Below are 14,181 nucleotides of genomic sequence, written 5' to 3' on the forward strand. Positions count from 1 at the left end.
AAATGGAGTTATGAATAATTAAAGGTGCACTATGTAACTTTTTGGTTGAGGGTTCATCACCTGCTTTTTTCTGTGAATAAGTTCGCAGCTGGAATGTTCCACAGTATGACATTAAACCACTCTGCAGATGTGGGACCAAGTCGTTGTTTTGCAAGTCTCACCTAAGTCTCAAGTCTTTGACCTCATGTCCAAGTCAAGTCCCAAGTCAAATATAGGCAAGTCCAAGTTGAGTCTCGAGTCACTGACTCATAAGTCCAAGTCAAGTCCAAGTCGTCTTCTTTGAGCTTCAAGTCATTTCAAGTCATTAAAGTACCAAATATAGCTTAGATTTTTGCAATTTATATGAATTTTGAACAAAATTTTACTTAAAAAGTCATGGTATATTTATATATGAATATTTATAGAGTATGTAAGAGTTGGAGAAATGTAAATCTTTCCTTTATAAATGTCTTGACAAGATCTGAGTGAATCATTACAGTCCCAATAGAAAGAAGTCAGATTAAAAAGTGCTTCTCAAGTCTTCTCAAGTCACAGGCCTCAAGTCCAAGTCAAGTGCCAAGTCACTGACCTTCAAGTTCAAGTCGAGTCCCAAGTCTAGTCAAGTCAAGTCTCAAGTCCTAAAAATAGTGACTCAAGTCTGACTCAAGTCCAAGTCACGACTTGTAAGTCTCCACCTCTGCCGCTCTACCTTATATTTATTCAATTACATGTTATTTTTACAGCTCAAAAATACCTAGAAAAACAGACATTCTGACTGTGAGCGGAGTCGCCTCTCCACAGATCTGACCTCCAACTTGGTCTAGTTTGATCTACATGAAGATAGAAAGCTTTAATGCTATACTGTGAAACATTCCAGTCAATAACATCTCCATGGAGAAAAGCATTTGACAGATTTTCCACCGGTAAAGTTGCACCTTTAACTAAAATGCAACTCAAGCCAGTACATTTAGTTAAAAACCAGTGCTTAAACCCAAACGATATTGTACCTCTAATTTAGAAGCTATTTGAGTTCTGCAGGTTGAACTCAAGGTCAATATCTTACAATGGTTTAAATTTAAAACCTCTCGTTAGTGAGAAAACTTTGTCTTAAAAGTAATCCGTGCCTGGAGAATTGGATGGTAGAACAGAGTAAAATACATGGTTTGACTGGTGACAGTTTGACCTCCCTCCTGTACACTGTCCTCTGTCTGTCTGCAGTACAAGGGAACTCTTTTCTAGCTCCTCTGTACTCAGGTCTAAGGGTATTTATAGTGACAGTGTGGGAAGGCTCACTGTACTGTTGAAACGCAGGCTCTAATGAGGCGTCGGTTTTGCTAAAGATTTATTCTTATTGTGAGTGGGATTGCCTCTCCACAGATCTGGCGGCTCCTTTAAAGGTTCACTATGTAACTTTTTGGTTGGGGTCTGTCACCTGCTTGTTTCTATGGAAATGTCATTGCTCTGCCTGGAATGTTCCACACTAAGAAACGGCTCTACCTTATATTTATTGAGTTACAGGCTGTTTTATAGCTCAAAAATACCTAGAAAAACATGCATTCTGACAGTGAGCGGCATCGCCTCTCCGCAGACCTGCCCTGTAACTCGGTATGGTTTGCTCTCCATGAAGATAGAAAGGTTTAATACCATATTGTGAAACATTCCACACAAAGCAATAACATCTCAATGGAGACAAGCATTTGAAGGATCCTCCACCAGAAAAGTTACACAGTGCACTTTTCAGTTACTAATCCAAAGTGAGATTACATTTACACTGAAACAAATCACCGTATCACTGTATCGGAAACTATTTGCCTCCAACCATGTTGTTTCTGTGTTTGCAAGCCTTCCCTATCCACACAGCTTTGAGCATATTTGTTTATGTTTTACAGAAACAAAACTTAAAACCACATGGCTAATTTGCATAAAATGAGCACTCAAAACACAACTCCTTGTGCGCGGGTCAGCTTCTGTCAGACTAAAGGACACGACTCAGTGGGATATATGTATTCTTTCTGTGACAGAGGGGTGTTCTGCTAATGGTGAGTTTGTTCTGTGCAAGTAGTTCTAGCTGTTTCCTGTTTGTCTCTGGTTTGTTTGAACTGTTTTCCACAATAACATCACATGACCAATGTCACGAACCCAGAGAATCAGGAAGGCGCAAATCACAGTGACATGGTCCAATAAGGACGGCAACTATAGCTCATACATCAGCGTATCACCGTTCAGGCATCCGCACGGATCAGATCTGTACTCAGATGAGTTCGTGGGAGCTGGCAGCACCAAATTGTTCAGTTTCTGGAGCCGTTTTCCATCGGATTGGTGTGAACGAACACTGCATCTGCAACAAAAACGACTCAAATACATACTAGTGTGGATGGGACCTGAGACGCTCATTTTTTCTTTTGCTCTCTGCTGATCTTGAACCAAAATCATGTAAACATAAACAGCTTTTATGCCACACATTTCAATTCAACATTTTCTATAGAATCAACAGAACAAGTTTGCTTTCTGAATGCGTTATCCTTTAAGTTCAAATAGTGGTAGAACTTTTTTTCTCGAAGCAGTAAATCCAGCGTTTCATATATTACATAATGCTAAATCAATACTCAGTTCTGCTCCTTGACTTTACGCAGTCTGTAATTTAAAAAAATGAAGGTTAAAGGCTCTATATCTGACTTTCCCGCTTATATGAGCAAAATCTGTCTTATCTCAATGCAGACATATTGCATAAGCAGCTCTTGAGGTCAAAATGTGTCTGCCTCATACTGTCTGCATCCAATTATAAAGCCTTAACTGTTCTATAATCAGGAAGTGCACGTTAGCATGCTAGATGTTGTTAGCTTTACTGTCATGGCAAAACACTGCTCTGGTCTCTGAAAGTTGGGACATCCCTGGTTTGTGTTGGTTGGTAATAATAAAACTGTGAAACGAGTGCGTAATTAAGGAAAATTGTTTTGCACTCAGCTCTAATGTGACTCAGTATAGTTGCATTTTCTTTGTGTTTTGGTCATTTTTTTAAGCAGCTTTTCTGTATTTGACCCAAACAACTGACAATTTATGCCTCTTTTTACTGTTAGCAGGGATCAAATTGGTCAAAAATAGGGACACCTGGGATATTTTGTGTATAAAACTGAGACAAATCACTGGTTTTGGATAAATCTGCTGGGACAGAGGACACAGGGCTCAAAACTGGGACTGTCCCAGGTAAATAGGGACCCTAGGTAAGTGTGGAATAACTTTGAATCACTGCCACCTATTTGAAATTGTAGTTTTGACGGTAAAAGACGACACAGCACCTTTTTAATTCCAAATTGTAAGCCAACTTTTTTGTAAACCCAGCGTTTCAGATTTGACATAACACTACATCTCTACTCCCTGCATTGATATTTACATAGCCTGTATAAAATGTGGACTAAGTTGATTTCTAAGCCAGACTTGTTTGTTTGTTATCCCACAGATACGCGGCTGTGCTCCTCTAGCCCCTGCTCTGCCAACGCCACCTGCATCGAGACAGGTGAGGGGGGCTACCTGTGCGTCTGTCCACACGGATACACGGGGGACTACTGCCACCTGAAGAAGGGCCTGTGTGCGGAGAACAGGTGAGACGCCCTATTTCTACAGGTGTCCCTATGTCTACATGCATTTTTTTTTTTTTTTTTTCTGTATTGGGATGTTCACCAGTTACTACGGAGACACAATGCACACAGTAAAGGGTCTGCGGTTTTCCAGTTTCTGATCTATGTTATAATGTTGTTTCCTCATTACAAGCATACCTGGAGTTTTGTTTTGCTTTCCTACATGTTAAACACACAAACCCTACATATTTAGGCTGAGTTTTTGTCTCAAACATAGAAGGTAGAGCAGAGCATTTTGAGTTTAAAGCTCAAAAGAGTCAGTTTTGCATAGGTTGACCAGACGTCCCTATTTACCCAGGACAGTGCCAGTTTTGTAGCCAGGCTGGTGCCACCTAGTGCCTCCGCTCAATTTCATTTCTCTTCAGCAACTAGGTCAGGAATCAGAATACACTAGACAGTTTGCAAGAATCCCATAAGTTGTAGACCGCGCACCAGCCATCAGTGAAGAGCTGTGAAGCCATGACGTCAAACTCAAGTGGTTGTCTGGGTCACTTTTGTGGTTCAGCACAACAGTAAACAAAGCGGTTGAGATGGATGTAGACAAAGCCAAACGTTCTGTGTTGGCAACGATTCCCAAAATCGAGGATTTAAAGCCAGAACAAAGAGAATGTTTGGTGAATTTTATCAAGGGGAAAGACGTTATTGCCCTTCTTCCTAAGGAATTTGGCACATTACAAATGTCACGACCAAATAGCAGCGATTGGTTAAATAAAAAAAGTTCCCTGTCCACCACTGAGCAAACAAATCGTTATGCTGCGAGGTCAGATGGTTTCCACAAAGTGAAACTGATTGATGAATTCGGCTACCAGTTTTGAGCCCTGTGTCCCCTGTCCCAGCAGATTGATCCAAAACAAATGATTTGTCCTGGTTTTATACAAGAAATGTCCCAGGTGTCCCTATTTTTGACCAATCTGATCCCTGCCAACAGTAAAGAGATGCATAAATTGTCATTTGTTTAGGTAAAATACAGACAATATGTTTAAAAATGACCAAATTGTAGAGACAATGTGACTATACTGACTCACATTAGTGCTGAATGTGTGACAATTTTCCTTAATTACACACTTGTGTCACAATTTTATTATTACCAACCAACACATACCAGAGATGTCTCAGTTTCTTAGTTGGAAAATTTGGTCACCCTAATTACCTTTAACAAATAGAACCAAATAAGTTTTAAGATTGTATGAAAACTGATTTAAACAACACCTTTTCAGGAGCCCATTAGCAATGCGAGCTTTCATGGTCTTGTCTAGGTGTTTTTCAACAAAAAAACTGAAAAAAAAGGATTGTCTTGTGACTGTCATTTTTATGTTTGAAAACCTCATTTAACTGCTAGTTTTAACAAATTGTTCTTTCTTATCAGACTGTGTTAAAATAAAGCTCAGATTAAAGTCTAACAAAACCTCAGACAGAGCATGCCTACAGTTTGCAAAGTATCAATACAGGCTTCAGTGACTCTCAGCTTATAGAGGCGTCCCGTAAAAGGCCCCTGCACTGTTGTTTGCTGTAATTTGAGCTGTTTGCAGATAAAATATGGGGGTGTTTTTCGTTGCCCTGAAGATGTCATTTCAGGTGGATGTAGTCCTCTGTTGTAGTTAATGGGACTCTTCACTGTGTTGTTTTTACACATTAGCTGCAAGCCAGAACAGTATGTCTCATAGAAAGTGACAAATTGGCTTGTAGCACGTAATTTAAAGCTAGTTTGTTGTTCAGGAAGTTGTTGATTTTGTTTTGAAGTTCCTGGCTCGAAGTCAAATGGTCCCAAACATGAAAGGGAAGAGTACAATTAAAATGAGTTGTGTTGAGGTATAGTGTTGAGGTGAAGTTTAAAGGTCTAGTATCTGTCTAGTATCACAACAGATTTGTTTGTTTACTGGAGTTGGAAAAAGCACTACAGGAATGTTTTTTTCAATTAATGCAAAACACTTCAGGTGAATAGAAAAGAAGTCCTTGAAACGTCAATCATAATAAGACTAGGAATTAGATGTCAACAAATCCTTCTGTGAAACTGTTCAAAAACTGTTGGTCCCATATTGTGCTACTTTCTGATCTATGTTTAATGTTTTGTCATCACAAACATACCTGGAGTTGTGTTTTGTTTCATTCACACAGGTTTTAACAAACGAACTGCATATTTAGGCTGAGTTCTTCTCTCATATTGAAAACACTCTGTTCACCTTGTGTTTTTTAATTCCATACACCTTCTACAGAATCATTTGGACTTTTTCAGCCCCGGAATTGCCGATCTCTACTGAACTAAAGGTAAAGAGTAATTTAAACTACCACTTCATGACATCACAAGGTGGAGCAGAGCATGTTGAGCTTGTAAACAGACTAATAATAAAGGGTTATACAAATATGTGTGAATGAACCAAAAGTTGAACCACAACTCCAGGTATGTTTTTGATAATGAACAACTTTCTAACATGGTTTAAGGCTCACAAGACCCACTTTGTGTAATACAGGACCTTCAATAGAACTGAAAAGGTTCATTTATGTTATTAGGTTCTTTTTTCAGACCAAGAGTTTGTTTTTATACCTGACAGTTTCGACTGCTCACTAGCGCTCTTCCTCAGAGTGCTCACGTGATGTTGCTGTGACGTGTCTGGTCAGCTGATTTATACAGGTTTTGGTGCTGTCTTCCTATCAGATGATGCAGGATGACAGCGCCATCTGCAGTCTGACTTTTTCAGGACGCTGGATTAAAGAGGCAATTGAAATACGGATACAGGCACACGGGACTATAAACTGGGAAGAGGGGGCTTTTTAGTCTCACACACCTGGGATATTGTCCTGAAGAAGTCAGACTGGAGATGGAGCTGACTGGACACGTCACAGCAACATCACGTCACCACTCTGAGGAAGAGGGCAAGTGAGCAGTCAGAACTGTCAGGTATGAAAACAGTAGCCTGATTCATTAGAGGTTTCACTTCATAGAAACTGTCTGACCTCGCAGCATTAGAATTTGCTCGACGATATTCGGGTACTTTTGTTCATTTAATCAATTGCTGCTATTTGGTCGCATGTAATGTGCTGCTAACGGGGCTAACTGATATATTAAGCTTTTCCCAAATTCTGTAGGAAGAAGGGCAATATCGTCTTTCCCCTTGATAAAATTCACCAAACATTCTCTTTGTTCCGGCTTTAAATCCTTGATCTCGGGAATTGTTGCCAACACAGAATGTATGGCTTTTCGCTGATTGGCTGGTGCCCGAACTTGCACTTCCGAGGTTCTTGCAAACCATCTAATATATTCTGATTCCTGATCTAGTCACTGGAGAGAAATGAAATTGAATGGAGGAACTAGGTGGTGCCAGCCTGGCTATGAAAACCAGAAAATCAGAAGACCAAATGAACCTCATTGGACTGAAAAGGTTAATGTGTGTAGGTTCTGCTTAAACTTGGGTCAGTGTATGAAGAATGCATGATAGGAAATAGCCTTTGAAATTAGAATTCTCTGAACAAAGCTGAACAAAGAGCAGATTAGGCAGAGCTTGAGTATTGGTGGACATGTTTCTCTCCCTGTTTAGTTTGCACAGACATGACTCTCTCCATCCACACAACATCTACATAGTTTTAAGTCTAGCAGCTTGTAACATTTTATGAGAAATTTTCCTCTTCCCCCGGTAGTGTCCATAAAGCTGGCACACACAACAAACCTGCATATCAGATATTTGAGATGAGCTCTGTAGGGCCAGGATAACGAGCTGTGTTGGGACTTTTCCGTTATTGCTTTGCTAAAAGAATTCTTCTAGTTTTGAGTTAGTAATGGTACAAAATGCTTTCAGTCAAAATGGAGTAGAACTATAGTGAGCGAGATTAATTGAAATTGCAATTTGAATGGACACAATTAGCAAATCGCAAAGGCTGCAGCTTTTTAAGGACCTGAATTTCCTCCACAAACAACACCATCTCCTGTCTTATTCTGTGTAAAAGCTGCTAACCCTGTTGTTCAGATCTGTACAAACTTGAAATGGATTCTCGTATTAGTTTGTCAGTTCATTTTTCAGTCTTTTTGTCAATTCTCCAGGACGATGTTTAAAATGTGAACTGACTCTACTCCTACTACTACTCTATAGCAACCGATACCAGTGCAGGCACTAAAAAATGACTTTATTTTCCTTGTCCACGAATGACAAAGTGTGTTGTGTAGCTGTTCTTTATCCCTCAACAACTTGGTAAAAATAAAAGTTCAAGGACTCTGAATCTTTCTGATACAACAAACAGTAAAAAGTTTGATTACATCGATTTATATGTCCAACCATGATATTGACAGAACCGATATTTTGGAGCCGAAATCCCATACAGCTGATATTCAATACCAGTATCAGCATTGGTGCATCCCTAATCATATTATTTAGAATTTAAGAGTTTATATGGAACAATAGCAGATAGGAGAATGTATGGTGTGTGTTCACTGATGATTTATGAGTTTAATCTGTTTTTTACTTATAAATACAGAGTGTGCTAGTACATTTCTGTGTAAATAGTTGTTTTTGAATGAACTCGAGTGCAATTGTAATCTTGAGAGTGGAGTTTGGGTCAGGTACATGGTCAGATCATGATACAGACCATCCCAAAAAATTTAAATATCATGAAAAAGTTCACTATTTTTTGTCACTTAATTCAGAAAGTGAAACCCGCATAGATTCATGACACAAAGAGTGAAGCTTTCAAGCCTTTATTTCTTGACATTTTGATGATTATGGCTTACAAATTTCTGTGTCTCAGAAAATTAGAACATTAAACTTTCTGAAATGAGAAAAATACTGATTTAATATTGATGTTTTTGTGATAATCCATTTTTTTTAGATGGTCTGTTGTTTTGAGTTTTTTGCATACTAATTGGTTCACAAGGCTTTTTATTCATAGTCGACTACAGCCTTAATTAAAACATAAATCGTAAATCAAAACACAATCACTATTCAGTATTTCTCCCAAATCATTCAGCCTTACTGTTCAAAACCCAGAGCACATTTGAAGTAACGTAATGGTCTGTTTTTGATTGATGAAAACGGGCAGCTCTTTAGTTTCAACTCTAACATTACCATCAAAGCAAACAAGATTCCATTCAGTTTGAGCCAATTGGAGTCTTTGCTCTCGTGCCATTTGTCAGAGGTGACCCATTTCCAGCCAGGCCTAATCCATCTTCATCTGTGAGGAGATAGCACTGGTCCAGGCAGGTTACATTACGTCAAGAACTCCCCTTTAAAATCGCACTGGCATAGGCACAGAACTGTAAGCCAATCTTCTAATGCAATGCTGTAAATGCAATATTACAGAAAATACTTTACTTGTGCAAAAAGGTACATAACATTTTCCTTTTTGGCTGTCTCCCAGTGCATTGATGTTTGGGTAAAAAACCTACAGCTGAGGTACTCCTGACCTAGCCGGTTTCACTTCATGGAAACTGTCTGATCTCGCAGCATTAGGATTCATTCGCTCGACGGTAGGCAGGTACTTTTTTTTTAATTTAACCAACCGCTGCTATTTGGTCGTGACGTATGTAATGTGCCAAATCCTGCAGGAAGGACAGTAACGTCTTTCCCCTTGATAAAATTCACCAAACATTTTCTTTGTTCCGCCTTTAAATCCTCGATCTCGGGAATCGTTGCCAACACAGGATGTATGTGTTCGTCTACATCCATCTTGACCGCTTTGTTTACTGTTGTGCTGTACCACAAAAAGGACCCAGTCATGGCTTCACAGCTCTTCGCTGATTGGCCGGTGCACAGTCTACAAATTCCAAGGTTCTTGCAAACTGTCTAGTGTATTCTGATTCCTGACCACTGTTGGGCAAGTTACTTTGAAACTGTAATGCGTTATTTATTACCTATTACTGTCATTTCAAAGTAATTCGTTACATTACAATATTACTGCATTTAAAATGTAAGGCATTACATTACTATTGCATTACTTTAAGTTACTCTCACCAAAATAACTTTTGCGCTGTATATGGACTAAACCAGGTCTAAACCAGGACTAAACCAGAGCTGAACCAGGACTAAACCAAAACTGAACTAGGACTAAAACAGGACTCACTGTAGGGACGGGCTCGAAGGTGACCGCAGGAGAAAGGACTGGCTTTGCTCCGCACCTCATGGAAGTAAGAGCGGCTGTCATCTGATCGCTCTTTATGGACCCTGCTGCTCAGGCTCGCGGCCCTGATTTCAGCAACTATTTGCAGGTACCCGAGCCGGTGCAAGAGTCTGTTACAGCGCGTAACTTCTACCTTCCTTCAGCGTGTCCAGAAGTCCAACTTTTTGTGTGATGGTTTGCATCTTCCTCTGCCTTTTGGGTGCGAGCGCAGGAGCCTTTGTCGGTGCAGAACATTTTGTCGACGTTGTGGGTTTCGTCGGGGAGAAAACTTGCAACCGTACAGCACTTCAGAATCACACTGCTAGAGATTGAACATGTATTTAAATTTGGCAGCTGAACACATTCTGTACTGTACTGTACAGGAGACAGGAGTCACTTGGCCAGTCAGGACGCAGCGGGAGGAACGCAATACACATTCATACAATGTAAAAAAAAAAAAAAAAAAAAAAAAAAAGGGCATGCAAAATTGCACAAAAAATAAAAAATAAATAAAAATCTGCGAAACAGCGAGACCGCGAAAAGTGAACTGCGATAGAGGGATGGACGAGTGTAAACCAGGTCTAAACCAGAACTGACCCAGGTCTAAACCAGGTCTAAACAGCGTGGAGTTCTTTGTCAGTCCTTTCGCCCGCGGTTACCTGAAGGTCTACGAGGGCGCGTCTCCGGCGTTTCACCGCTGCTGATATCGAGGTGATTTTAGCGAATTTGTATGAAGAAAAACCCACCACTTCAATCCAGGTTAAAAAAACATTGTAACGCGCGTTACTCACATTTGTACCGAGTAAAATATTACTATTTTTCCCCCTGTAATGCCTTACATTACTGCGTTACAGCAAAAAGTAATGCATTACTGTAATTCGTTACTTTTATAACGCGTTACTCCCAACACTGTTCCTGACCTAGTCACTGGAGAGAAATGAAATTGAGTGGAAGCACTAGGTGGCGCCAGCCTTACTAGTCCTGACCAAGTCTGTAGCTTTAAATGAAAACTTTTAAAGAGCCCATATTTGGCTGTCTTCTAATCTGTTATACTGATGTTTCCTGATCAAAAACATACCTGGAATTGTGTCTTGTTTCATTCAGACATTTTTAACACAGAGACCACATATTTGGGCTGATTTTTTTCTCTCAAATGGAAAATACTCTGTTCCACCTTGTGAAGACATGTGGTAATACAAGAAGAGCTCCATTGTTGTTGTTGTTGTTGTTGTTGTTTTTACTGCATACATTTACATACCTAAAAGCATTTGGATTATTTTCAGACCTGGAATTTCCAGTCTCTGAACTGAAGGTAAAAGGTAGTTGTCAATTTAGAAAAGTTTCATGACATGACAAGATGGAACAGAGCATTTGAGCTTTGGAAATGTAGACAGACTAATGATTAAGGGTTACTCAAACATGTACAAATGAAACAAAACACTCCAGGTTTGTTTTTGAAGAGATATCAGTATTATAACATGACTAAGAGCTCGAAAGAGTCACTACTGTTTAATATAGGACCTTTAAATACAGTATACAGTATATATCTATAGCCTTAATATTATTAATATCGTATCAAAATTGACTTTTTTGAGCTTTGAATCATAATCCTGTATGAGTCACCTTTGCCAAGCGCTTAGGTTTTAAACTTTCCTAGATTGTTACATCATAGATCAAACATTTTTAAGCTCATGCACCATCACCAGGCTGGTTTTGAGCAGTTCTGTGATCATATTGTGTTAGCAAACCAATCACGTTTCACAAGGACTTCATTTATTAATATTTTACATCCATTCCTACAGCTGACAACAGAGGCCACTCCAACAGCTGTATACCGCAATGGAGACTGAGGTGTAGTTGAAGTGTATTTTCCAAATTTTAAGTTTGAAAGCAAGACGTACTTTTACCAAGGTGATAGAAAACTTGATAAAAAACCCAATTAAAGCCACAAGAATGCATAAGATGTCCACTCCGAGAAAACTGCAAATTTATTTAAACCCTTGACTTTCCTCTCACATCTCCGCAGAGCTGCTTGACGGACAGGAGGGATCTGCGCGCAAATCCTCCCTCTGCACATAAATGTATAAAAATCACTCCAGGGACTCGACCAGCTGACACGGCCCTTCACTTTCAAACCTGAGTCTGTTTGTACTGCCAGGGAGCTCGTAATCCTCTTGAAAAGAATTGCTTGAAATCCAATAGCATATATAGCTGAGTGTCAAATAATTGGCAGCTCTAGTCTTGTGCTTTTTAGAAGTGTAATTACAACGTGAACAATGGAAGGACGGGAGCCTGGTCACACGTCTTGGGAATTCATATCCAATAAAGGCCAGGATCAGGGCTCATTACTCAGACGCTGTGGTGAGTCCAGAGAAGAGGGGCAGATATGAAGAGCCTGCCAGTGCTGTTGGTGCTGTGGGACACTGCAGTTACACTGTTTGCTCTAGCGTCAGTAAATATCAACGCTTTTGTGAGATATCATGCAGCCCTAAGTACTAGGGTTGTTGAAAATCGGATACTAATCAGATATTAAGCGGTGGCACACTTCCTGTCATAATCACATGACATCACAAGGTGGAACAGAGTGTTTTCTGTTTGAGGGAAGAACTCAGCCTAAATATGCACGGTTTGTGTGGTAAATGTGTGGAATACAACTCCAGGTATATTTGTGATTAGGAAAAAACATTATAAAATAGATCAGAAAATAGTGTATAAAGAGTATATAGAGTATATTTGAGAGTATATATAAGTATATAGAGTATATATAAGAGCATATATACCATAAAAAACTGTTTTTTTTACTCAAAATGATATGGAATCATGTTATTAACATTATTGCCATTCATAATCACCTACAGAACATGAATTATAGGACTAAACCAGGTCTAAACCAGGTCTAATCCAGTACTAAACCAGGACTAATTTTAGATTTGACAGAGAGAAGGAGAACCCCAAGCCCAAGGAGCAGGATGTCCATAAAGTGCGATCGGGCCACGGCTGCGTTTAGCCTCTCGACGTGGAGCTCTGCCCCAGTCCTTTCATCTTCAGTCACCCAATGTTCTACATAGGGGCTCCTCCGGGGATGTCCTGACACTCAGTCCTGGTTCAGTTCAGTTTTAGTCCTGGGATCGGTCCTGGGATTGGTCCTGGGATCGGTCCTGGCTCAGTCCTACTCCCTCATGTCGTAGGTCACTGTAGGACAGTGATATCTCCAGTATCACTCATGAGCCTGTCCAGGTTGTTTTCACGCCCCACCACGCTCACTACACCCCTGTCAACAGCACAGAAATGAACCTTTCCTGAATTGCTTTAGAATGATCTTGATCTGTATCAGAACAAGTATAAGAGCACATAAACTAGCATATGCCCATGGACCTATGGAACCTACCTGGCCCACTGAGGGATTACACAGATATAAGACCACATGGTAATATAAAGGAAAGTACTACAATTTAATGTTGAACATCACATTGCACTGTCTAAATAGTGTTTTTATTATGATAGGAAACTGTATTGAGTATCGAGTCTGTTGTTTACTATCAAGATAAAGTTGACATTTTATTATTGTGTCAACACTATCTTATGTACATATGTTCTTTCGAGGCAGGATCAGGGCTCATTAGAAGAAGACGTGCACATATGAAGGGCTTACTAGTGATCCAGATGCTACAGGATGCTATAATTACACTGTTTGCTATTAGGGATATTGATCATTTTAATCCAGGCGTTTGGTCAGGGCGCTGAAGTGTGGACACTGGGCTGATCAATGCTGCGTGGGTGTCTGAGGAAGCATGTTTATGTCCTTCATCTCAGTACAGATTCCCCATTGCCACACATAGGACATGTCAATACGTACGCTAGTTGAGATGAAATCAATGCAGTGATTTGATTAAGTATAGCTTCTTACATGGCCCATACACGAGGTAACAGAAGGTTGTAGGGTTGTAAGAATAACGGGAATATCGTGATATCGTATCATCAAAGTTCTCACAATAATATCGTGGACCATCACAATATATCAAATTACAAGTCTCTGCTTAAATTAAGAGTTTTGGTGCATCAATAGCTCAAAAAATGACAGAACTACATAGACCATGATCCTTTGCTCCATTTCAGTGCAGACTAAGACTTTTAAGTCTTAGTTCTTTGGATTAAGTCTTGTCAAGGCATTTTAAGAAGAAAAAGCAGCACATTCATAATAATAAATATCGTACTGAGAGATTTGGATATTGTTACATCCCTAATCGTGAGCCTCCCCGCCATATTGTGAGCTTTCCCAGGATATTGCAATAAGCATCGTTCCGTGAGGTTCATACCGTGACTATGGGTGTGACAGTATCCAAGTCTCATGATACAATATCGATATTTATTGCGATATCGTGGGAAAGTTCATGATATGGTGGGGAGGCTCACGATTAGAGACGTAACAATATCCAAATCTCTCTGTTTTCACGATATACATCATGCGGTACAATATTTATTGCAA

At 39.7% G+C, this 14,181-nt stretch overlaps 1 protein-coding gene across 2 annotated transcripts in view; it reads left to right on the forward strand.

Annotated features, from left to right (window-relative positions):
- Positions 1-14,181, forward strand: part of LOC110155432 (protein delta homolog 1) — a 32,382-nt gene that overhangs the window by 6,663 nt on the left and 11,538 nt on the right. For both annotated transcript variants that reach the window (XM_055158240.1, XM_055158236.1), the window contains one exon: positions 3,437-3,578. In XM_055158240.1, the coding sequence (XP_055014215.1) occupies positions 3,437-3,578 (142 nt within the window). The remainder of the gene's footprint in view (positions 1-3,436; positions 3,579-14,181) is intronic.

Source organism: Boleophthalmus pectinirostris, unplaced genomic scaffold, assembly GCF_026225935.1.
Source record: "Boleophthalmus pectinirostris isolate CB_2022bp ecotype Guang Dong unplaced genomic scaffold, ASM2622593v1 HiC_scaffold_10, whole genome shotgun sequence".
NCBI lineage: Eukaryota > Metazoa > Chordata > Actinopteri > Gobiiformes > Gobiidae > Boleophthalmus > Boleophthalmus pectinirostris.